Source organism: Megalobrama amblycephala, linkage group LG2 (genome assembly GCF_018812025.1).
Source record: "Megalobrama amblycephala isolate DHTTF-2021 linkage group LG2, ASM1881202v1, whole genome shotgun sequence".
Lineage (NCBI taxonomy): Eukaryota > Metazoa > Chordata > Actinopteri > Cypriniformes > Xenocyprididae > Megalobrama > Megalobrama amblycephala.
The window spans coordinates 32,833,543-32,860,693 of record NC_063045.1 but is presented as its reverse complement, the minus strand read 5'-3'; the positions used below and the strand labels follow the sequence as shown (position 1 = coordinate 32,860,693).

The 27,151-nt window shown below is 37.6% G+C and overlaps 2 protein-coding genes across 5 annotated transcripts in view; one reads left to right on the top strand and one right to left on the bottom strand.

Annotated features, from left to right (window-relative positions):
* Positions 1–2,517: 2,517 nt before the first annotated feature.
* On the bottom strand, positions 2,518–5,975 carry LOC125255783 (GTP-binding protein Di-Ras2). The gene is made up of 2 exons (XM_048171279.1): positions 5,729–5,975; positions 2,518–5,004 (listed from the first exon to the last, which is right to left on the bottom strand). The coding sequence occupies exon 2, from the start codon at positions 4,984–4,986 to the stop codon at positions 4,387–4,389; it is 600 nt and encodes a 199-aa protein (XP_048027236.1). The 5' UTR covers positions 4,987–5,004; positions 5,729–5,975; the 3' UTR covers positions 2,518–4,386.
* The window catches only part of syk (spleen tyrosine kinase), a 38,630-nt gene continuing 17,027 nt past the window's right edge, over positions 5,549–27,151 (top strand). For 2 of the 4 annotated variants that reach the window (XM_048171258.1, XM_048171244.1), the window contains exons 1-5: positions 15,970–16,250; positions 21,166–21,614; positions 22,577–22,737; positions 23,814–23,961; positions 24,910–24,993. In XM_048171258.1, the coding sequence (XP_048027215.1) occupies positions 21,213–21,614; positions 22,577–22,737; positions 23,814–23,961; positions 24,910–24,993 (795 nt within the window). In that variant the 5' untranslated portion in view covers positions 15,970–16,250; positions 21,166–21,212. Of the gene's footprint in view, positions 5,572–15,969; positions 16,251–21,165; positions 21,615–22,576; positions 22,738–23,813; positions 23,962–24,909; positions 24,994–27,151 lie in introns of those variants that run through there. The other 2 variants (XM_048171252.1, XM_048171264.1) reach the window with 2 other exon arrangements.

The window sequence follows — 27,151 nt, the reverse complement described above, 5'->3', positions numbered from 1 at the left end:
TTAATAAATGTTGAAATTAACATGAACAAAGATTAATAAATGCTCTATACGTGCAGTTCATTATTAGTTTATGTTAACTGTTAACTAATGAACCTTATTGTAAAGTGTTTTAATTTTTTATTATTTAATTGGTACCCCTAGTCTATAAGTGATAACACTTTTTTTCTTCAATTTCTTTATTTAACAAAATATCACGTTCTCCCTCACATTCACAACCCCCATAATCCCCAAGACACCGCTTAGACACAGAATAAGATATAATGAATATAATAAAATGCAAATAATTCTAAAGTCACAATACGAAACATGATTACACTCAGTCTGCATTGACTACAAAATAAATGCTGATTGGATTGTTTTTCTCAACTCGAAACTATAATAGAAATGCAGATAACACAGAATTGAATGATTAGTGCTGTAAACTAAATACTACCTGTTGAAAAAAATGACTTCTTTAATAAAATATTTTTGTAAACTCCAGATATAGCTCACCCCAGGATATCTATATAATGGCAAACACGTTGAAGATTAGTGGACAGGCTGTCAATTCATTAAGTGATAAGCTGTTTATAAGCTGTTTCACGAGTTCACACTTACAAAGAGTCAGATAGATTAAAAGAGTAGATGTAGCAGACGTGCTGTTCCTGGGGAGGCTCCGAGCTCGGAAATTGGCCCCAATCCAGAGTACTCCCCCTGTATCCCTGGCTGGAACCAGCCAATAGTGAGGATTCTGGGTGGTGGAGGGATGCAGAAAATACTGTTGAGAAACATAGGGGAGTTGTCTGTCTCTTCTCGTGCTGATTGGGTGGATCATTTGAATGTGTTCCTCCCGAATTTGTTAATAAAACATAATTTAACCAGTGTACTGAAGCCTTTCATCCATTGACATCCATTCAAGTCTCAGCACCTTCATACCATTCAGTTGAAAACAACTGCACCCTTGAGGCTGCTTGTGAACTGCAATGCAATTATTTGACTATTTTTCATTGTAAGGGTAATCAAGATTGATTCTGACCAGCAAACACAATTTAATAGTCAGGTTAGGAAGTTTGAAGACTTCACTAGGTTCAACGCATTTTCATTGTCCAAGACAACTACAATCAGGCCAATGTCCTGAACAATACTTCTTCAACTAGTTACAACAAATTTGCCTGGAAATTTCTAGTGAGTCTAAAGACTTGGCTTGTTTAGACCATTGCTCTACGGCTCAGGCCCGCAACTGCTCCACGGCCAAGGCCAGGATCCAGGCCATCCAGACCTTTTATTCTGAATTTCTCATAGGCTGCATCCGAAATCGCATAATTCCCTACTATATAGTAGGCAAAAAACAGTATGTGACAAAAGAAGTATGCCAAAATTACACACAGTACTCATGAAAAATTAGCAAAAAGTACCCAACTAGGGTTGTCAAAAGTAATTTTAAAAATGTGACGCTTTGAGTGCTGTTGAGCGGATTCATACACACCTCTGATTGGCCATTGTGTTCATGCGCTCATCAGATATGTATGTGATTGGCTACAATGATCAACGCATGGGAGCATTTGAAAGCACACAGAAGTTAGTCGTTTCGTCCAGACGAATCCGGCGTTTTCAGAAGGTGAATCCGATATTTTTTGTAACCGGGTCCCAGAGTGGATAAATCTGAAAACGATGCCCTTGCGTTTTTGTGTGTACAGCCTATCCGTATATTTTGTGGAACGATGATGTCTTCACCCCCGTGTCGACCCTATTCAGACACCACTAACAGCATAAAACAGCAACAACAACGACAATAGCAGACTCTAGATGTTTGTGTTCATGCTGCAGAAGCTACTGAGCGAAAATAAAGCGTTATTTCTAAGCTTTACTAAAGTTTACAGTGCACAAGGTTTATGCGCATGCTCCGAGTCTTATTCTCTGTTTTAAGTGTATCCCTGTGGCAGAATTACAGCACCACATACTGGTCCGGCATGTATACTACATTTTTTGAGCCGGTTTCAGTGGTTTCGTGTGTACGCAGATATTTCTTGAGACGAGGAAAAAAAAAAGATCGGATAGGGAAAGATCTGGCTTTGTGTGGACAGATTAATGGTGGATTGCGCTGGTGTTCGTCATGAGAGAGCTTGTGTTACTGGCTTGATGCTCGTTAAGTGCTGGCAGGTGCTCTATTATACTGTAGGCCACTTGACTTGCCGATAATGAGCCTTGCAGGCTTTATTACTCTGACATGTCTAAATAGCACAGAAATTCTTCCCCCACCTTCCCCCACACCAGCATAATTTCTGTCCAGAGTCAAACCATTAATCATCTGTTTGAATAGTACATAAACGTGGCAGCTGCTAGAATGATCTTAATGCAATTGTATGAATACAAAGGGAGCAGAATGTTCTATTACAACCCTTAAAATGTTCTTCCATGTGAAAATGTTGGATTCATTTTCTAGTTAAATTCTTAAATAACTTTATGAGTGGATTAATCAAGACATACTGACACCTGTCACTAGCCTCTCAGTAACATTATGAAGACATACTATTGTGATTCTGGACAAATGCATAATATTATTTATTCTTGTGACCTAAAATACAATCATATAAACTTGTAGGCACACATGATGTCTATACAGGCATTTCATCGAAACAATATATCAATGTTTATATCAGAACTCCTGCTGTATAACAGAAACCCACAGAAAGCTTTGGGTCTAAGCAATTCCTGTACCCATGATACATATTCTCATTAGCTACATTTGCACATATTCTGCTATTCAAGTTAAATATCACATTTGATAAAGGTCTCCAGTACTCTACTACAGATAATATGCAGCTGTTTACTTGACAAGTGAGTTTTTTCTTGTAACAAATATAGTATAGCACTTGAACTTGATTAATAGCTCACTGTACAAGACCTGTCATGCTAAAATACATAATTATAAAAGCTGTCCCTCTCAAAAGCACATGTTGATATTTCACTAAATATGTGTAAACACATGTAGATGATAGATCATGTAAGTTCGCTCTAAAAACCAGTGCCAACTGTAATTAATATTATTATCATGTTTACCATATTCAAAAATGAATAAGGTAAACATAATATTACTTGGTCAAGGTTTACAATTAGTTAATGTGACTGTGTTGATATGAATTTAGCTGATATTTCCTTTCATACTACAATATCCCTTCATACAAATACTGAATATTACTGAGAAAATCAGTTTCTGGAAGAGCACATTTAAAATTTCTAAAAACCCTGAAAAGAAATCTATAGCTTTGATACAATCCAATCGAAGGCATGTGTATATAAAAGTATAATAAAACTACGACAGCCTTGCTTAAAATCTTGGTAGTGAATTGCACTACTAACACAGTAACAACCATTTAGCTTATTTTACTTGATTACTACTGGCTGTGTGCCTTGACATTTTACCATTCAGTTCAGATGTACGTGATCATGAACTGCCATATATGACCTTTTTGTTATACACGCATTCATTTAGCCCAGCCTGTGCCGTAAGAGGCAGCTGTTCTCCACACAACAGCTATAAAGCTAATGTGACTATTTCAATCGATCTCAGGAACAGCTAGTGGTTTTAAAACACTTGTCCTGATTTTACTGCTTTTTGATATGCTTATTGATTAAAAAAAATGAGTATCATTGGGTTAACCTGGGATTTTCCCTTTGAGTTTGTGGTCTAGAGCGGAGTAAAACTGAGAGCAGAATAGGTTGCCAGGCACTGCTGTTGCTGCTGATGTCTGCTGTAAACCTGCAGCGGGTTCAATTACACCACAATCACATCTGTGGCAAGCTTAGCGAAGTTATGTCATTACAAAATGTAAAATTAAAACTTCATGAACATTGGTTCTCTAGGCATTTCTCCACAGGAAATTAAGTCAAAAGATAAGTAAAGAAGAAAGTATATTTTGCTCACTCTTTTGCATATATTAATGGTGGATGGGACTAGTGCAGTCAGGCTTCTAAATGAAAAAGCATCATAAAAGTATCATAAATTGACAAAAGATATTCCCCTCCAGTAATCACATCACTTCAGGAATACTGCATCATATGAACTGCTTTTCTTACCCTTATGATGCTTTTTGTCATTTTGAACATTACCCCATTCACTTTTATAATATGAAAAAGAGCGGCCATTCTTCAAAAATGTAACATTTGTGTTCCACAGAAGAAATAAAGCCTTAACATTTTACCACATTTTCATTTTTGGATTAACTCTTTCTTTAAGATATCTGAGTAAACAACAGTTGTCTCACTGAATCCTTGCTCCTGGAAATCTACAATGATTAAGTGTTTTTCCAACATTCTTGTCTTGTCTTTAGATGTAAACAGTGTTAGCCAGAGCATTAACGTCATCAGTGTGAAAACGTTTTCGTTTTCCAAACACATTTTGGTTTTTCACATGACCACACATTTGCCCTTAAGCTTCTCTGCCCGTTTTTGCTGCTTGCTCTTCTTGCCGTCGATCTGAAGGCTAACAGTCCTGCGTTTCTCCAAGTTAAGAAGCTCTTGAAACAGCTCCTTAACGTTGTGATTTGTCTTCGCTGACGTCTCCATGAAGGCACATTTCCACCTCTTGGCCATGGCCTCTCCGTCACTGCTCTCCACTTCACGATTGTTCATCTCATCATTCTTGTTGCCAACCAGCATGATTGGGATGTTCTCTATGTCCCCCTTAATCAGGCAGATTTGCTCAAAGATAGGCTTCAGCTCCTCCAGAGACTGTTTGCTGGTGATGGAGTACACTAAGACGAAGGCGTGGCCTTTAGTGATGGATAGACGCTGCATGGCAGGAAATTGATGGCTGCCCGTGGTGTCTGTGATCTGTAGCGTGCAGATGCTCTTGTCACAGCTGATCACCTGCCTGTAGGTGTCCTCAATAGTGGGGATGTAGCTCTCGCGAAAGGTTCCCTTCACAAAGCGCAAGACCAGAGAGCTTTTGCCCACTCCACCGGCTCCAAATACAACCACCCGGTAATCATTGCTTTGTTCTGGCATAATGCCACTCAGAAAGACCTGGATGGAGGCAAAGTGAAAGGAATGGTTATACTTTAATTCTGTAAAGTGGTACACTTTCTGATTGTTGCTGTTTTGAAATATATATCTTAGCCATGAATTGTTCAGTAGCCTATAGAGACCTTTATCTACAACAATTCTTTAAAGAGACACATGTAGCCTATATTACTATATATACAAGCATATAAAATCATATAAAACATTTAAAATTCATCCAATTCAAATCAAAGTAAACTCAGCTTTCATATTAAATGTTTTGGACACCGTATAAGCACAGTCAGTAGATACTGCTGGCCAATGAGACCTCTGCCAGTCTGACATGTACGTTTCCCTGATTAGTTCAACCACCGGGACAAATATCAAACCCTCAATACAGGAGCAGCACCTGCTCAGTGAGCACATGGATACAAACAAAAACGGCTACTGGAAATAATTTTTAACACGTTAGTACGTATTTTATTTGACAGTAAACTGGTCAGGATGTGATGCAGCGCTGTTTGATGGTGCAGGCAGAATGCGCAAAAAATACAGGCAAGATAAAAGACAAAGCGAAAACAGCCGTTAACTGTGAGTACCGCCTATACTATATCTTTGAAATTCCTTGTTATATAATAAATTAAATATAATAAATATGGTGTATTTTAAATAATAATAATGTATAAAAAAAATAATGGCAAAACAGATTTAATTCGCTGGTTTGAAAGGATGCAATTCAGAAACTCACCTAGATTCTGATACGTAATTGACGTAATTTTAAATTCCCGTTGTCATGTCGTGGTAGACGATGGAAATGATGTGATATGGGTTGTTTTTCTGAAGCTCTGCGATTCCTCTAAAGATCCATCTGAGGCATGACTGTGATATTTAAAGGGGGAGCGCTGTTTCCTGAGCTGCTGACTCTCTCCCGTTCTCTCCCCGTGACGTCATGTGGGATTTCAGTGTTTCTCCCCCTGCTGCTGCAAAACACATGCAGCCATATCAACAGCCCTGCCTCGTTACAGTACTTATTATACGGTTTATATTCCTCAAAACGTTCCGTTTTTATAGTATATATAATTCTGCTTTTAGCCGTGCCATCTGTGTTAGGCTTTTGTGAAGTTAAGAAATTTAAAATGAAAATTTCTCACTAAATGTTTGCCATTCAAAACGTAAACATTATTGTAGATCTTCATACTGAGGTGTAACAACAATATCTGTGAAATAGTTAAATGGATAATATTTGTTTGAAAAGCTTTATCCACACTTTTAACATAAATTATATCAAACATATACTTGCATCCATTCTGCATGTGATGTTCCCTCACTGGTGTGGTTCTAAAAGCAGCTGTAGACAGTTCATTTAAAGGTGCCCTAGAACCAGTTTTTACAAGATGTAATATAAGTCTAAGGTGTCCCCTGAATGTGTCTGTGAAGTTTCAGCTCAAAATACCCCATAGATTTTTTTTTAATAATTTTTTTAACTGCCTATTTTGGGGCATCATTAACTATGCACCGATTCAGGCTGCGGCCTCTTTAGATTGCGCGCTCCCTGCCCCCCGAGCTCTCGACTATAATACAGTGCATTTACAAAGTTCACACAGCTAATATAACCCTCAAATGGATCTTTACAAGATGTTCGTCATGCATACTGCATGCATGCGTCGGATTATGTGAGTATAGTATTTATTTGGATGTTTACATTTGATTCTGAATGAGTTTGATAGTGCTCCGTGGCTAACGGGCTAACATTACTCACTGTTGGAGAGATTTATAAAGAATGAAGTTGTGTTTGTGCATTATACAGACTGCAAGTGTTTAAAAATGAAAATAGCGACGACTCTCTTGTCTCCATGAATACAGTAATAAACTATGGTAACTTTAACCACATTTAACAGTACATTAGCAACATGCTAACGAAACATTTAGAAAGACAATTCACAAATATCACTAAAATATCATGTTATCATGGATCATGTCAGTTATTATCGCTCCATCTGCCATTTTTTCGCTATTGTTCTTGTTTGCTTACCTAGTTTGATGATTCAGCTGTGTACAGATCCAGATGTTAATACTGGCTGCCCTTGTCTAATGCCTTGGACATGGGCTGGCATATGCAAATATTGGGGGCGTACATATTAATGATGAACAGTCGGTGTTATGTTGAGATTCACCTGTTTTCCGGAGGTCTTTTAAACAAATGAGATTTACATAAGAAGGAGGAAGCAATGGAGTTTGAAACTCAATGTATGTCTTTTCCATGTACTGAACTCTTGTTATTCAACTATGCCAAGGTAAATTCAATTTTTGATTCTAGGGCACCTTTAAAGGGGGGGTATAATGCTATTTCATGCATTCTGACTTATTTACACTGTTAAAGAGTTGGATTATCATGCTAAACATGGCCAAAACATGAGTTGGACGTATGACGGAGTATTTCTGTGCCAAAAATACTCTTCCAAATCCTCACGAACTTCGGGATCTTTTTTCAAGTATGTGCCTGTGTGACATCAGGATGTTCGGAATTCCTTGTACGGGTACTTCTCCCAGAAGAGCGAGAGAGCAAGAGCGCGCCCATCAATGTGCTTCATTCGGGTTAGGGAAGTCGTTGGCAGCGCTGCACAGGACTTGCTCGAGAAAGATTTGTCACTTTGTTTTTAGACCACGAAATCAACAATGTCACCAAAGTAGTGTGTTTTTGGTTGTGAGGGAAAGATAACCTTGCTTCCCAAAGAACCCAGCATTAAAGGGATAGTTCACCCAAAAATGAAAATTTGATGTTTATCTGCTTACCAGTGCATCCAAGATGTAGGTGACTTTTTTTCTTCAGTAGAACACAAATGATGATTTTTAACTCCAACCGCTGCCGTCTGTCAGTCAAATAATAGGAGTGAATGGGAACTTCTACTATAACAGTAAATAAAACTTGCTTAGACAAATCCAAATTAAACCCTGCAGCTCGTGACGACACATTGATGTCCTAAGACAAGAAACGATCGGTTTGTGTGAGAAACCGAACAGTATTTATATCATTTTTTAGCTCTAATACACCACTATGTCCAACTGCGTTCAGAACTCTGTTAGTTAGGTCTGATCGCGCTCTGACAGCGGCAGTGATGTCTCACGCATATACTTCAATGAGTGCTAGACATCACTGCCGTTGTCAGAGCGCGATCAGACCTCACTAAGCGAATGCTGAATGCAGTTGGACATAGTGGTGTATTAGAGCTAAAAAATGATAAAAATACTGTTCAGTTTCTCACACAAACCGATCGTTTCGTGTCTTAGGACATCAATGTGTCGCCACGAGCTGCAGGGTTTAATTTGGATTTGTCTAAGCAAGTTTTATTTACTCTTATAGTAGAAGTTCCCATTCACTCCTATTATTTGACTGACAGACGGCAGCGGTTGCAGTTAAAAATTATCATTTGTGTTCTACTGAAGAAAAAAAGTCACCTACATCTTGGACGCGCTGGGGGTAAGCAGATAAACATCAAATTTTCATTTTTGGGTGAACTATCCCTTTAAGTGGAGCTGAGAAATTTGTTCTTACGCATTACATTAATGTACTCTCATTATTTGTCATTAAAATAACCATAGAAACTAATAGTTTCAATCACTTTTTTATTGGTTAAAATTAAAGGAGAATATCTCGTGTTTTTCCGTGGCTGCTCGAGCCCTCAGGATCGGCGCTTAAGGTTTCATAAACAAGGCCCAGTTCTCCACTGGATTTACAGATCATTTGAAACTGAAAAATGGGGTGGTCATAGCAATAATGATCCCGGTCATGAGTCAGAACTGCAGGTGGTGAGTAAAACTGCTTCAAATGTCTGTTTTGTTGGCAATATGCACCTAAGTGCATATAATGTAAACAATACGAACGTAGTGAATTCTTAAATTCATTACTTATCATTCACTATATGCTATATTCATTATAGTGATTCAAAAGTTATCCATGGATAATGCGATGGTGTATTGCATGTTTAAATATATTTGTTTAGCTGACCATTGATAGCTTTCAGCCAATCTCTACACAAAAGCTGCGCGTACTCATGATAGCTCGTCTCCACTGACAACGACACGCCTCCAGGCGCTCGGCTGTTTTCTGAAAGACTCGGTACAGCGTATGTGTCTTTTATAAATATGATAAAACTAAAGACTTTTCGGCGATATGAAGGATGCTATACTACTCTATAGGTACTTAAAGGTGCCCTAGATTATGTTTTTAAAAGATGTAATATAAGTCTAAGGTGTCCCCTGAATGTGTCTGTGAAGTTTCAGCTCAAAATACCCCATAGATTTTTTTTAATTAATTTTTTTAACTGCCTATTTTGGGGCATCATTATAAACGCGCAGATTTATGCTGCGGCCCCTTTAAATCTCCACCCACAGAGCTCACGCTTGCCTTAAACAGTGCCTTAAAGTTTACACAGCTAATATAACCCTCAAAATGGATCTTTACAAAGTGTTCGTCATGCATACTGCATGCATGAATGCGTCGGATTATGTGAGTATTGTATACTGTTATATTGTTTACATTGATTATGAATGAGTTTGAGGCTATGCTGCGTGGCTAAAGCAAACATTACACACTGTTGGAGAGATTTATAAAGAATAAAGTTGTGTTTATGCATTATACAGACTGCAAGTGTTTAAAAATGAAAATAGCGACGGCTCTTGTCTCCGTGAATACAGTACGAAACGATGGTAACTTTAACCACATTTAACAGTACATTAGCAACATGTTAACGAAACATTTAGAAAGACAATTTACAAATATCACTAAAAATATCATGAAATCATGGATCATGTCAGTTATTATTGCTCCATCTGCCATTTTCGCTGTTGTTCTTGCTTGCTTACCTAGTCTGTTGATTCAGACGTTGATCCAGACGTTTTGCCCTTGTCTAATGCCTTTCATAATGATAATGTTGGGACCGTGGGCTGGCATATGCAAATATTGGGGCGTACATATTAATGATCCCGACTGTTACGTAACAGTCGGTGTTATGTTGAGATTCGCCTGTTCTTCGGAGGTCTTTTAAACAAATGAGATTTACATAAGGAGGAGGAAACAATGGAGTTTGAGACTCACTGTATGTCATTTCCATGTACTGAACTCTTGTTATTTAACTATGGCGAGATAAATTAAATTTTTAATTCGAGGGCACCTTTAAGATTAACATGAGATTGCCAGAAACTGTGTGTGATACCCCTCCTTTAACAAAGTTAGGGAGGAACATGTTCAGGTAATCCAACCAAATCAGTGCGAGAAGAAACCTGTATAACCGTCTCTCACCTCTGTCCATTGACAGTTTTGTAGCATACCTTATTTGTTTTGCAGATATTAGCCAATCAGAGCTACGTTTCTCAAAATCATCATAAGCCTAAGTAGATCGCTGAACCATTGGCACCAACGGTTACTACGATCAACATAGCTCATGATGTTTTTGAGAAACGCAGCCCAGAACAGTATAGGTGTTTACATTGAAGTCTTAAAGGTGAAGCAACAACAAAATCTGCATTCAGACAATGGGGTGGAAAATGCTCATGTATTACTAAATTATGACTTGTTAAAGCAAAAAGGGGTCTCTTTCAAACATTTGCTTGGTATCTTGCTATGGGAAATGCCTCCAGTATGAAAGACAGTGGGAGGACTAAGCAAGCTGTGGAAGCACCCTAATCTGCACACCTTGTGTGGAGCAGCCCAAAATAGCAGCTGGACAACAGCACTAGCAGTTGTGGGAGGGATCTCTGGCTCAGTCTCTCAAGCCTCAGGATAGAGAGAAGTGATATGATGTCTGTCTGTTGCATATAAGCAAACTTCAAGGGATAGTTCACCCAAAAATGAAAATTTGATGTTTATCTGCTTACCCCCAGCGCATCCAAGATGTAGGTGTCTTTGTTTCTTCAGTAGAACACAAATGATGATTTTTAACTCCAACCGTTGCTGTCTGTCAGTCAAATAATGCTAGTGGATGGGAACTTCTACAATAAGAGTAAATAAAACTTGCTTAGACAAGTCCAAATTAAACCCTGCAGCTCGTGACGACACATTGATGTCCTAAGACAAGAAACGATCGGTTTGTGCGAGAAACCGAACAGTATTTATATAAGTTTTACCTCTAATACACCACTATGTCCAACGGCATTCATCACTCGATTCGTTTGGTCTGATCGCGCTCTGACAGCGGCAGTGATGTCTCGCTCTCATTGAAGTATATGCGCGAGACATCACTGCCGCTGTCAGAGCGCGATCAGACCAAACGAATCGAGTGATGAATGCAGTTGGACATAGTGGTGTATTAGAGGTAAAAAATGATATAAATACTGTTCGGTTTCTCACACAAACCTATCGTTTTGTGTCTTAAGACATCAATGTGTCGTCACGAGCCGCAGGGTTTAATTTGGATTTGTCTGTCGTGTTTTATTTCATCTTATAGTCCAAGTTCCCGCTGACTTGCATTATACCACTGACAGACGGCAGCGGTTGCAGTTAAAAACCATCATTTGTGTTCTACTGAAGAAACAAAGTCACCTACATCTTGGATGCACTGGTAAGCAGATAAACATCAAATTTTCATTTTTGGGTGAACTATCCCTTTCACATCCACCTGGCATTGAAGGTTTACATTTCATCAGTTCATGCATTCCATGGGAATTAAACACATGATCTGGGCATAGCTAGTGTAATTCTTTGCTGTTTGAACTGCAGAAACTGTAAAGGAACGAATTTGGCTCTTTATGATGGGCTGCGAATAGTCTACTTTTTGGACATGGTGTAATTGGTGCTTCCATAGTTTCTCATATCTCACTCTGTTTACAGAGAACTGGGGTTATGTGAGTAACCTAATGTTTACTGACATTTTACAGTGACCTCAGGGAAAATAAAAAATAAAGTATGTCATGACCCTTTTTTATTTATTTATACCACAAAGTAAGCAGTGTGGTAAGCAGTGTGATGAATTGATGTGATTTTCACAAAATCCTTAGTGGACAACTTCATGTTGGACAGAGTGCCATTATAAGTTGTCCAGCTCGGCAGTATACGTAGAATATTTATGTACAATATATGAACCAAGTTTTTAGCACATATGTTTTATTCAGATATGCTAATTATCTGCATAATATTTATTCCCACAATACCCTTGTTCTAACTTTTGCCCATGCCTAATGGCTGAGGACTAGGACTGTGGCAAATTTTATGAGCTTTTAAGCAAAATCTAAACAAACGGTTCTCAACCCAGGGACCAGGCCCACTAGGGGGCCTCAACAAACTTCCAAGTGGGCCTTAAGATGACTTAAAAGACAAAACAAGCATGAAAATAAACAAAAACAACTAAAAAATCAAGATATTTCTTATTATTTTATTATTTTTATAATGAATATACATCTTTATATTTTATCGGTGCAAATTGTTAGTGAGGGGGCCTTCAAATATTTTCATTATTCAGATCAAGTCAGTTCAGTGCTGATTCAATCCAGTTGTGTCGGGGGTTCACTAAATTTCGATGGTCTACTTTAAGGCCGGAACACACCAAGCCGACGAACTAGTGGCGACAAAAGCAGACTGTGGGGTTGACGTCGGCAGTGTCTGTGTCCAAAGTTGGCCTGACACACCAAATCAACGCTAGACAGCCGACGGCCAAGTAGCACGTCCGTTCTGCGTCTGCGTGAGATAAAATGCCTTTCCGAACCAGCAGGTGGCAGTATCTGAACAGCCAATCAGAATGATCAGATGGTCCGACAGACCGACGAGCTTCGACGCCAATTCAACATTTCGAATTGGCTGAAAAAAAGCTGATGAGGACCAACTTCAGCCGACGGTACGGAACACACTGAGAAAACTTAGTCGGCTGACGAACAAAAACTGCCCAACGGCCAACTGTCGGCTTGGTGTGTTCCTGCCTTTAGACACTCTACTAACTATTAGTAAATTTGCAATTACATGTCAACTAAAGGCAGGAACACACCAAGCCAACGGTCGGCTGTTGGGCAGTTTTTGTTTTCTCAGTGTGGTCCGCACCGTCGGCTGACATTTGAATTGGCGTCGGAGCTCGTCGGTCCGTCGGGCCATCTGATCATTTTGATTGGCTGTTCAGCTACTGGTCTGCTGGAAAGGCATTTCATCTCACGCAGGCGCAGAACGGACGTGCTACGTGGCCGTCGGCTGTCAAGCGTTGGTTTGGTGTGTCATGGCCAGAACACACCAAGCCGACGCAGACGAACTAGTGGCGACGAAAGCAGACTGCGGGGTTGGCTCACATCGGCAGCATCTTTGTCCAAAGTTGCCCTGCCACACCAAACCGACGCTAAACAGCCGACGGCCAAGCAGCACGTCAGTTCTGCGCCTGCGTGAGATGAAACGCCATTCCGAACAGCAGGTGGCAGTAGCTGAACAGCCAATCAGAATGATCAGATGGCCCGACGGACCGACGAGCTCCAACGCCGATTCAATGTCGAATCGGCCGAAAAAAAGCCGACGAGGACCAACTTCAGCCGACGGTGCGGAACACACTGAGAAAACTTAGTCGGCCGACGAAGAAAAACTGCCCGACGGCCGACCGTCGGCTTGGTGTGTTCCTGCCTTCAGGCCAACTTTGGAAACAGACGGTGCCAACGTGAGCCAACCCCACAGTCTGCTTTCGTCACTACTAGTTTGTCTGCATCGGCTTGGGTGTTCCTGCCTTAACTCTCATTAGAGTAATTACTGTTAAGTTAGGGTTAGGTTACTTATAGTAAGTAGAATGTCTGTCGGGGAGCATCAAAATAAAGTTTTAGCAGATATTAAGCAGATAGTATATTAATACTCTAACAACTGCTAGTTGACATGTAGTTGTAGTGTTACTGTATGTTATTAGTTAGTAGAATGTCTAAAGTGGACCATCATACCCAGTATCGACACCCAGTGTTGTAAAATTCGTAAATTTCTAACAAATCTGATTCTGTAAAGCAGCTCTACAAAGACAACGTCATCAACCAGCTCAATTAGCTTGTATATAATATTGCACATAATCATATTTGCATTACAAATTTCAAACAGTAAAATGATAACAGAAGGCCTAGATACAGTAGCCTACATGTGGGTTTGATAAGATCAACTTTGATCAGTTTAGGAAAATAAACGACTGCTAACCACAGCGTCTATTGGTACAACAGATGTGGTTGCTATGAACAAGTTTCAGTTGATCTCAAGCATTGTGCTGCCCCCTGCTGAGAGCAGATGAAACTTCAGACACCAAGGCTCTGTGCACTTGGAGTGAAATTATTTCTGGTGTGAAGTTTAGATGAAATGATTTCTTTAAAACTCACTGCATTCTCTAAAATATATATTTCAGGCACAAGAGTACTACATGTGCAGTCTTAACTGACAAAAGACAAAGGAATATATTTTCACCTCAAGTGCATGTCCAGAAATCCCAAGTAAATAGCTGCCACCATTTGCAGGGTCCCAATAATTATGCTATGTAGTACTCTTATGCCTGAAATATATTTTTATAGAATGCAGTACATTTTGAAGAAATAATTTCACTCTCAAGAGCACTGAGCTTCAAGCTTGCTTTAAAATGCAATTCAGGGTTCAGAGTTTAAATGTCACTCACTTGCGAAATCCTCAGATGATTTTTCTTGCAGCTATGTGGAACAATTGTGCATTTCTCTCTGTTGCTAGAATGAAACAACCCTCTTTGTTGGCATTTGTAACATAAGATATATGATTTTTGATTTATTATGTTTATTATATTTATCACAATTACAAAATATATGTGATTTTTATATAATCACAGACTGACAGGCAAACAGATGTAATGCAGAACACTCTGAACAAAAGTAAACAAAGGCGGTGATGTAAATTTGCACACCTGTCATCACAGCTGGGTTCAGCTCAATGAACCACATCTGCGCTTACTGGTACTGTTCTGTATATAGACCTTGTACATAATTCCATGTTAATATACAGTCTGCTTCATGCAATATTTTACAGGTTTTAATTGTTTTTGCAACAATTTTGACTTCATTGTTAAGCTAAGCATTTTGTTATAATTTTAAGGTTTTACCTCAATGGATGTGTACATATTAGAAGGTCTATTTGGTTCTGATTATTACAAACGGTCACACTTTATGTTAGGCAACCTTAACTATGTACTTGCATAAAAAAATAAGTACTTATCATGTTGATGTTGTATTGCAAAACACTTGTGCTGCTATTGAGGTGGGATACGGGTAAAGTTAGGACAGGTTTGGGTTTCACTTTATTTTGATGGTCCCTTTTACACATTCTGTTGACTATAAGTAAAGTTGCACCTACATGTCTACTAACTCTCACTAGAGTGTTAGTAGAGTATTAGTAGACTGGTTGGGTTAGGGTTAGATTAAGTTGACATGTAGTTGCAAAGTTACTAGTCAGTAGAATGTCTGTTGGGAAGCATCACAATAAAGAGTTAGAAGATATTAAGCAGACAGTCTACTAATCCTCTAATGAGAGTCAACAGAATGTTCAAAAATGACCATCAAAATAAAGTAATACCCAGGTTTGGTGGTATGGATAGGTATAAGGGTGGGTTAAGGTGTAAAGGAAGGGTCAACAGTGTAATTATAGATGTCATTACAGAAATGAATTAATTACAGATGTAATTACACGCAGGTACTTTTTGAAGTACAACGTAAAAACATGTATGAACACAATAAGTGCATTGTATCAAATGATTCATTTAAATGAAAGTACATAGTTAAAGACACCTAAAGTGGGACCAGACAAACAACTTGATGATTTGAGATAACTTTTTTTGTTGTTTATATCAGTATATTTGGAATTTTACAAACTGTATAACGTGATGTTTGTTCACTGCAAACTATACCTAAGAAATAAAAAAATTGAGCAAGGCTTATGGCCACTCCTTGACTAAATATCTATTATGTTTTTTCTCATTCTGAGATAGAGGAGGAAGTTAAAGATAGGACAAAAAAATAGCAAAGGAAGTAGGCAGAAGTTTCTCAAAATGAGGAAGTTTACAAATAGTTCCATTTACTTACTGAAGCAAAAAGGTTTGTGTTAGTTCAATAACAGCAACACAAAGGTGACAGAAAAACTTGCATTTTAGTACATAAGTGTACGCTTACAGTTTCTCTTAGAACTAGTGTTCCTGAATTGGTAGCTTCTTTTGAACTATCCACTGAGTTTTTGGTCATACCACATCCTGTTCAGTTAGACAGCAATTTGAACATGGTATGTAGTCCTTGTCCAAAGTGAGGGGAGTTGAACACTTTGTAAGGTAAGAATATGTCTAATTCTCTTACATGTATGTTTTATGTAAATGTAAGATTTTGTATGATGTTAAATTGGATGAATTCATAAGGCTAAGTGGATTAAGTGGCCTAAATTATTGGTGTGAGAAAAAAAAATGAAATATTTTCTATTGCATTTTTACATGATTTCTCTTTGGATATTTCCAATGCAATGTCATATTATACAATTGTAAATGGTCATCGTATACATCCTATTAAATATTATAATATTTAAAATCTTCATATATTTATGGTACCATGAAAATAAAAGGAAAAGGTAAATGTAAAACGTTTCAAATTATCTGTATAATATCTGTGACAGCACTTTGTTGTGGCATTAACTGATCTGTCATAATTTAGTTACTTTGAAGTAAATGCAAAACAAAGCTGTTCAGAAATGTCAGATATTTCTCTGTTTTGGGCTCATGGTTCTTTTAAAGAAGACAGTTATTTGGTTTTTAATGATTTATTAAGTTACAAATGTATTTTATGTATGTGTTAATAATTCAGCAAAAAATTATTAATCTTATATACTTATAAAAATCTGGAACATTTGCATTTATGTTTTTCACATGCAATGCATGTTGGTAAAAAAAAATCATACAGTAAGGTCCAAATGTCTAAATGTCTATTTAAAATATATTTTTAACCTGGAAATAACTAGAATTTGTAGGGTTTTGAAACTTTTACAACAAAGATGTTATGACAAACCTATAACAAATACTAAGAAAATGTTGAATTTTTTAACATTTCACTTATATTGTATTATATCATGGAATACAAATTGGTATTATATATTATAATTTATAATGAAAGAATTGTATCATTTAAAACAGTTTAAAAAAAAATCAGAAATTCATCCAGATTAACTAAATATGAAATAACACAAATGGAAGCATGAGAATCATAAATTGATGAATACAATAAATGGATCTTATATTACAGCTCATGCACACTCTCACACAGTTCCCATGTATACAAGACACTTTCTGGCCACGACCAAATCATTAAAAAATATATTTTTAAATTTACACATAGCCACATTTTATATGTATACAAAATGCATATGTATTCAATTATATAATATTGATGAATACTATATGTGTGTGTGTGTGTGTGTGTGTGTGTGTGTGTGTATATAGTCCACAGCTTAGTTAGGGATACCTATATATATATATATATATATATATATATATATATATATACACACACACCTATATACACACCTATATATATATATATATATATATATATATATATATATATAGGACACAATAATATTATGATATCATTTTGGCATAATAAAACACCTTAATAAATCATTTAATGATATCTCACCAAAATGCCTTAGACCTAAATAGAACTAGTAAAATCCAAAAATCGCATAAATTAAACTGACACATCTGACCAGTGGCTACTATGCTTTATTGCTGCTTTGTTGCTTTTACCGATTTCTGATGCTTTTTTTTTTTTTAGAGAATGCTGAAACCACATTTTCCATTACAAACATTACATTTTGCTGTTAGGTTACAATAACACTGACCATTTCTTGCCTCTTCTTCTTTATGGAAATCTTTTGTGGTTGAATTTGATGCATCTACTCTGACTTGCTTCTCTTTCATGCACTATCATGAGATTCTGAGGTTTTCTATTAGCGTTTGTGTTTGAGGTTGCTTTTTAGTAAGTAAAAGGGCTAGAGGATGTATTTTCTCTTTGCTTCATTTGTCATTTTGTACTTCAGTCACATTAATTTCGCGTTATTGGTAGCAATGAGAAAATTAAAAGAAAATAAATGAAGCAAAACGTAAATCTGATACAGCGTACTACTTATTCGAGTCAGGCCAATTGATCAGACTGTAATCTGGCTTGTTTTGACCACTAGATAACAGGTAAACAGAAGTCAAAACAATCATATCAAGATACTGTATATCATGCAAGGAGTTTAAACTGGAGTTAAATTGCAGAGATAAATTGTTAGTTAAGAGTTTGTATGGACATGATTAATTTTAATATATAATGATTATGATGCTACACTACTATAACACTAAGTGTTTTTTCCTTTGATGGACAGCAACAGCTCCACATAAGAGCATTTAGCAATTTCTGTCTTGAAGCATGAAATCTGCCATTTTCTAGTAAAGTGTTTAATTGTCTGTCTTCGACTTGAATGGTTACGTGTCGTTGGAGTAGTCATCTTTAAGTATAAACGCATCGTGGGAGTGGGCACAAGTAGTAGAGTTTGAATGTTATTGCAAAAGACTTGACCGCTTCCTCTTTCTGCGTGAACTAGTTTCTCAGAGGCACATGTCTTTTGTCTTTTAACTTCTTACACAAGTTAGAGTTTCAAATATACATATATACATTTATATACGAATATGCTTTCATGCAATTTTCTTTTTTAAGAAAACATTTGCTAAAAAAATTAAAAATAAAATACACTGCCAGTCAAAAGTTTGGAAAGACTCTTATTATCTTAAAACATTTTTGATCTTAAATGGTATAAATTCATTTGGTATATGTATAAAATGTGGCTATGTGTAAATTTAAAAATATATATTTTTAATGATTTTTACCAATGAAAGTGAAACAGCCAAAAAAGTGTCTTGTAATCATGGGAACTCCTGTGTGAGAGTGTGCATGAGCTGTAATATAAGATCCGTTTTATTGTATTCATCACTTTATGATTCTCACGCTTCCATTTGTGTTATTTCATAGTTTACTATTGTAGAAAATGTGGAAAACAGTAATAATAGATAGCCACGTTAAGTTACTTGAACTTATTTCTTCTTCTGTCATGACAAGTTTTGGATTTTGAACTCAAGTTTTCAAAAAATGTAACTTGAAGTAATCCATTGTCTTGACTATTTGTGAGCTGAAACAAAGGTTATCTTCAAGTTGAGTTAACTCATGTTTAGTTCAATTTACTTACATTTTTTCCACCCGGAAATGTTTTACAGATTATGCCCATTCTTTTACTTGTAGTGTAAATAAATAAACAAACAAAGAAATAAACAAAATTCATATTGATATCGATGTATATTTATTACAGTATTTGATATTTTAGGTGCCTTTTTCAATAGAAACATCTGTCTCAGTTTAATATAAAAAATAAATACATTTAATGAACATATCACAAAATGAGAAAAAAAACTGACAGGCAGATTAAAATGAAACACTAAAGACAGTGTTAAAGATAACAAAATTACCACAAATTAGTAAACAGTGTGAGAGATTGTGAGTCAACAGAATGCAACAAGCATCAAAAAGACAAATGTGTAATAAAGTAAAGTAAAACACACACACAAAATTCCTGCATTGGTCCAACATTTTATTTCTTTGAAAATGTATTATGCTCATGGCTAACTGCTGTTCTTAGGCATAACATTCAGTGTAGTACATTCAGTCTTGAATGCCTTATTGCCTTAACACCATGTTTATTACATTATAGCCTACTTATTTTATTATTAAGGGCATACGTTTTCTTCAAAACATAATTTTATTAAGCAAATTCATTAAATGGCATCCTGTATACAGTTATTATTTGGCATTATCATCACAGGGTTCAAATCTCTAGATTTTATTTAAATGTGTGCATTACTAATATATACAGCCCCATTTCCAGAAAAGTTAGGACATTTTGTAAAATGCAATGAAATCAAGAATAAGAGTTTTTTTTTTAATTCTCTTAAGTACAAAGAAAAGATTTTTAATGTTTTCACTGACCAATTTAAGTGTATTTTCTAAATACAGTATAAATAAATTTTGATGGCTGCAACACTCTCCAAAAAAGTTGGGACAGAGGCATGTTTACCACTGTGTCACATCACCTTTGCTTCTTTTTAATTGTTTGTGAGCTGAGGATACAAATTTTTGAAGTTTTGCAAGTAAAATTTTGCCCAATCTCACTTGATACAAGACAGCTGCTCAACAGTCTGTGGTCATCGTTGTCTGATTCTCCTTTTCATGATGGGCCAGACATTTTCAATAGGAGACAGATCTGGATCTTGTCTTGCTTCCCAGGAAAGATGTCATCTTGATGGCAGTATAAGTCTCTGTACATTCCCAATATACGCCTCCATGTCAATGATTCCTTCACGCATATGCAAGTCGCCCATGCTGTTTGCATTGATGCACCCCCATACCATGACCGATGTTTGCTTTTGCACCTGTCGCTGATGAAAGTCTGGATGGTCCCTTTCGTCTTTGGGACTGAGAACTCAATGTCCTTTTTTTTCTTTTTCAAAGCATGCTGAAATGCGGACTCATCTGACCACAACACAGATTTCCACTGTCTTTTGGACTATCTGAGATGAGCTTGGGCCCACAGAGAAGTCGGCCGCATCTCTTTCTCCTTGCGTAACGTAGAGTTGCATTTCTTGATGCAGTGGCAGACTGTGTTAAGTGACAACGGTTTTCCAAAGTACTCCTGAGTCTTTGTGGCTATATTTAACACAGTAGCACAAAGGTTTTTCATGCAATGCAGTCTGAGGGCTCAAAGGTCACGTACATTGAACTGAGGTTTCCTGCCCGGCCCTACATGTACTGAGATTCCCTGAATCTTTTCACAAAATTATGTATGGTAGATGGTGAAACACCTAAATACTCATTCAAGATCTATTACCAGTTTACCTACTTATTGACTGTTTCAAAGTCGTTTAACTTGGATATTCTATAACCCCTTCACTTTTATTTTGCCTTTGTCCCAACTTTTTTGGTGTGTATTGAAGCCATCAAAATCAAAATTTGTTTATATTTACAAAATACAATTACTTTGGTCAGTGAAAACATTGGAAATCTTTTATTTGTACTTTTGTCAGTTAAATAAAGGTTCAAGAGAATTAACAAATCACAGATTTTTTCACAAAAAAATCAGAGAAATGATCTACGTGTTCTCCTTTTCAGGTCATTAGCGATCCTCTAAGCTTTCCCAGAAGAAAGATTGAGCAGATATGGCAGACAAGGTGCAGCTGCTGCCGTACTTCTTCGGCAACATCACTCGAGAGGAGGCCGAGGAGTACCTGAGACACGGAGGAGCAGGAGATGGCCTTTACCTGCTGCGCCAGAGCCGCAGTTTCCTCGGCGGCTACGCCTTGTCAGTGTCCTATGGCCGCCAGTTCTACCACTACACCATCGAGAGAGAGATGAATGATATGTACGCCATCGCAGGAGGCAAGTCACACAGAACCCCGATAGATGTGATTGACTATCACTCACAGGAGTCTGATGGGCTCATCTGCCTGCTGAAGAAGCCCTTTCCCCGGCCACGTGGCACAGAACCTAAAGTCGGACCCTTTGAAGACCTGAAAGAGCAGCTCATCCGGCAGTATGTCAAACAAACTTGGAATTTACAGGTTGGTGTCTGTTTAAAGGCCTGTTCACACCAAGAACGATAACTGTTAACATTCTGCTTATTGCAGGTTTGTCGTCTTCTTGCTCAAGCTCTTTAAAGCAGGATGAATTCTGATTGGCTGTCAATGTTTTTACCGTTCATGAGCTAGAATTCAAAAAAATCGTTCTGAAAGTGATTTCAATGATAGGCTATTGTTTCTCTGTGCCATTATAGTTGTGGTGTGGACTTTGCTGTTCTTTTATATTTTGAACAATTTGTAGAACTATAGGCTTATCTTTACTGTTATCGTTACAGTTACAATTGCTCTTTCATAGCTCAAAAAATTTACAGTACTTGCAACACAATGCAATCTGTAACATTTTTACTTTTTGGCGAATATGCATGAATTAGTATGATCTCTTTCATACAATCTGCTTATGCTAAAATACTTAAATTTTCTAATGAGATCAGGTTGGCATTTCAGTCTTTAGTTATGCTCAACTTCTAGTAATGAGCAGTAGTTGAAATACAGTCTTGAGCTCATGTATTTTCTTAATACACATTCCTTGTCTTAAACAACTTTTCTTTTGGCTGAAGTTACAAATCCCTTTTTTCCAAGTCCTTCTTTTCAACCACCTTTTGCTCATTTTTGTATATAATACACATTTTTTACCATTCATTTTCACCCTTTTCCCAATAGATAAATTTATATCCTATACATTTTGTTTGTTAAATAGGCCTATACAATTTCACGTGAAATGTTCACAAGATATTTTACTTCTGATATTACGAGAATAAAATATCTTGTGAACATTTCACGTTAGACTTTTTTTTCACAACAATTTTGTTTTTGTTGGTGTCAGCTTATGAACATTTGCAGCAGCAATTGTGAATACATTTCTGAAAAGTCTGTGTAAATGCACATTTGGTGGTATAAAACAAGCAGTTTGTTAGTTTTGTTGGGTTTTGTTTGTTGTGTGGCAGGGTTCGGCCCTAGAACAGGCTATCATCAGCCAGAGGCCTCAGCTGGAGAAACTCATCTCTACAACAGCACACGAGAAGATGCCGTGGTTCCATGGCAAGATTGACCGTGAGGACTCGGAGCTGCGCTTGCTCAGGAGCCCACACGTCAACGGCAAATTTCTGTAAGTTCTATATTCACCTGTTAGACGACTTATACAAGATCAAGAAAAATGAGAAATGGATTTCAGTACATCTTCCTAAAATCAAGAGACTTCTTTCAAAAACAGACCCCAAATTTTTGAATGGTATTGTATATTACATAAACCAAGTGCATAAAAATATGTAATTGTTTTTGTTATCAAATGACAGTATTTAATTTATTTTGAAATAAGGAGACCAAAGCAATATGTTGTTATGTTACATGCATTACATGAATCTAAATAATGTAGGGTTCCCATTAAATTATAATAATTATGAATGTTTTGTATGAATGTACTTTAAAGTACTTACTTCTTTAGTATCTTGATTAAGATTTCATATAACATTTTAAGTTAGTCACAAATCCTAAAAATGTAATCCCAAAACTACTGCAAGGAAATTACTTAGAAAAGATATTGAATTTGTCACTGAATGAAGCATGGGTTTGGACTGTAGCACCACTGCTCTAAAGTGAAAGAAGCGAGGCAATGAGGCACTGTGTGGTTTCCGCTGTGACACTGTTTGAGAGGACTTCCTGAAGTGACCGAAGACGCAGTGTGGAGGCGGAAAACAAGAGCAGGGCTGGGTGGGGGTAGTGAGTGTGTGTACACTGCACTTGCTTTAAATAGAACACTTGCTACCATCTTAAAAAGATGTGTGTGCTATGTAGTCTACAGAAAAGTGGAAAAAGAAGAAAGTTTATTTACAAGACAAATATGGTTTTATCATCATGAGAACTTCGTCATTATCTTTCAGTTTTCCAGTTTTTACTAAAGCTAAAAAATAGTAATCAAAATGTGTTATTTTTGAATAACTTGCTGTTTATTTTTATATTTCCATTTTGATTAAACATTTATTGGTTTGCCAACTACATCCACTGCATGAGTCTGAATACCGATTCCGTTTTTGAAAAACATCTACAGCTCCATCTAGTGTTGATCTGTGTATAATATAATCAGAGGTCCTTGTGCAAGAGCCTTTTCAGAGGCTGTGAATTACTGTTTGTTTTCCTCTGTCCTCCGCTTAACATTTACTGTATAATTTTCTCTCCTCCTGACAGAATTAGACAAAGAGAAAACAATGGCAGAAACGTGTCCTATGCACTGTGTCTCCTGCATAATAACCAAGTCATGCACTATCGTATTGATAAGGACAGGGCTGGAAAACTCTCCATTCCTGATGGGAAGAAGTTCGACACACTTTGGCAGGTAATTAAAACCTGTCAAGAGACACGTCCAACCTGCTTATAATTTCAGAGCAGGTGAAGTCTATATCGTATGTGTATAAAATAATGACCTCGGGTAATTAGCAAAAAGTTATTTATGTACGTTCAGGTTTGTCTATTGTATTGTACTTTATTTCAATGGTCCACTTTAGACATTCTACTAAGTATAAATAACTTTGCAACTACATGTCAACAATCTCTCATTAGAGTATTAGTAGACTGTAGTAGACTGTTTAGGGTTTGGGATAGTAGAATAAGTTGACATGTAGTTGCAAAATTACTTAGAGTCAGTAATAAGTGTCTGATGGGAGCATCAAAATAATGTGTTAGCAGATATTAAGCAGACAGTCAACTAATACTCTAATGACTGGTAGTTGACATGTAGTTGCAAAGTGACATAGAATGTCTAAAGTGGACCATTGAAAAAAGTGTTACCCAATTTTGTAGAGGTAGACAATTGTTTTGAATATGGTGACCAACAGGACAAATGTCGTGTTATATTTAGATTTCCTGGTTGGGGGTGAATTGGTTGCGTGGCTGTGCATGATGCACTGCATCAAAGGTTTAGCAAAGGTAATGCTACAGCTAGGCCATTAACTAGCCCTGATAAACAACTATCATTTTGTGATTAGGAGAGCGCCACATGGTTCGAATGAGGTGGGTGTGTATTTAAAATGTATTTTATTATAGAAATTGTTTGATACAGATAATGCGTCACAACACTACTGTGTAGCTTTTCAAAGGTGTCCTAATCTAGTGCATGTGAAGAACCAAAAAATGAAAGAAAAGTACAGTCTTCTATTCTAGCGCTGTTGATCTTGTTGCACAACAAGAAACAGGCCTAAGCTTATAAAAAAAAAAGGTAACGATGTTGAAACAATGACACTGCGATGATGCCCAGAATCTGACTTCAATGTGCAATGTATTATAGCTGGTAGAACACTATTCGTACAAGCCTGACGGCCTGCTTCGAGTGCTTACCGAGTCCTGCCCAAGACCATCACATCATTCAGTGGTAAGTACATTCACAACTACAACCAAACACAATGGTGAGAATGTGTTCTAATACGAGTTTACGTGAACATGCTTTTAAGTAAGACATTAAATCCACTGACATGTCAGACGATTTGAACCACTCTGAGGTATATTGTACTGTTTTAAATATCCACGATAATTGTTATTTGTTTCACACAAAGGAATTAAGGAAATTAAACTTTTTATCTGCTCATTATTCTAAAATAAAGTAAGTTCTTGCTAATGTGATAAAGCATAGAGAAGTGGTTCTCAAATGGTGGGTCGACTCGTGATCTAAAAATGGTGTCACAGACGATAGGAAAAGACAGTGCAATATGCAATAATGTACGATGCAACTAACCATATAATTTATGGAGCACCTAAAGGGACAAGATGATGGAAAAAAATATGATAGGAGAAAATTTATATTTGAATGCTTTTGTGTTGCATTTCCTCACAAAAGTTGTTTGCTCACAAAAGTTTTGCATTCCTCCAAGAAACTTTTTTTTTTGCATTGGCATTGCTCGGGTCCCACTGCTGCAGAGGCAGCACGGTGATTTCGGTCATGGGGATTGCAGGTTGAGTTGGTGGAGGCTGAGTTTGAGATAGGCGACATTGCCCTATCTCTCAAGCTCTCTGCTGTCTCAGAGGACCTCGCTCTGGATCTCGAAGCTAACCCTGCGAATTCTCCTGTGAACTCATGCTGTCTGCATCTGACTCTGAGGGGCTGGATGTTGACAAGCAGACGGGTGCTTCGGCAGAGCAGTTCTCTCAATCTGCCACAGTTGAACAGCTGCTCAAGGTTGTAACTTATGCGGTGGCCAAATTCAAATTTTAATAAATTTTAAATGTCACGATTATCGTCAATAACAGAACCCTAAAGAAGGCAAAACATCTGTCAGCATCATTGATGTAGCTGATTCAGCCATTTCCAGGAGCCAGCAACTTCCACTAGCCGGGCCCAACCAGGGCCGAGCTCTAAGAGGGAGCAGCATAAAGTGAGCGTGGCCACTTGCGCCCCCCTCTCGGCTGCCCAAATGGAGATCAGATTTAAGGGAGGTGATCTCCTCGAGAGCAGTCAAGAAGAAACCCTGACGCCTTTGGGCCCTGGTCCCCAAGAGCAACTCCTTCCAAGGGCAGACAGTGCACATAATGTCATTGTGTGGCCAACTTCATTTGGGGCCTCTCAGGAGGTGTCCGCGTGCAGCCCAAATTTCGAGACCGCGCAGACGGTGAGCGTGCAACAGCGCATGCGCAAGCAGGACAGAAGAGTCCACTAGGTGGCAATACGCACAGTACTGAGCACAATGTGCAGTCGTCGAAGAAGAGTGTGTAAAGAGCGATTCAAAAACAAGACGAGTAAACTCAGAAGCATGCTTTCTCCATTGTTTTTTATTCCTGTTCTCTTGGTGTATCTTCTGAACTATGTTGGATGCACTTATTGTGGATTATGGTGGATGCCCTGTTATTCTTCTCTGATCCTGCCCAGCGAATGTCCAGTTGATGACACGATGTCTGGTATAAGTATACAAAATTGTACTGCACATGTGTCAAACTCGGTCATCCGCGCATCTGTGGTTTAGTATACTTTGAAAGATGCACGGATGCGACTGCGCGCGAGACGTGTCCGGCCATGGAAAGTGAAGTATACCCGGGGCTTCAGGTGATTTGGGAGGTGGAGGCATCCAGCGGGCTATCCGCCCCATCTTCACTTATGAGAGGTTCAACAATGGCGTAGTAAAAACAATGCGACAACGATCTGCTGGGCCTAAACCTCTGCTCTGAAGATCTGCTGGGCCTCTTTGGTCATACAGGTTGAAAATGCTAACTGTAAAACTCATACTCACAGACAAGGTTTAAGCCTAATCCCAGAATAAAATGCATGTTTAACTGAAAGCAACTTGCACTGACATATCTTAAAATACAGTATGTCAGTGCCATTGTTTTGTCTCAAGATGCACACCAGCCATGTTTTTTTTCTAAGGCACATTTATTAAAGGTACTTAAATATCCTAATTGAACTAAGGCATAATCCTGGCTTAATCTAAACCCTGTCTGTGAAACCGGGCCATAGTGTCACAAATTCAATCCGAGATTGGGTTTGTGATGATAGATCTAAAGGATGCGTATTTCTACATCAGGATTTTGCCAGAACACAG

Excerpts from the sequence above, each read along its gene's own strand:
- LOC125255783 (XM_048171279.1), bottom strand. The coding sequence starts at position 4,986 with ATGCCAGAACAAAGCAATGATTACCGGGTGGTTGTATTTGGAGCCGGT.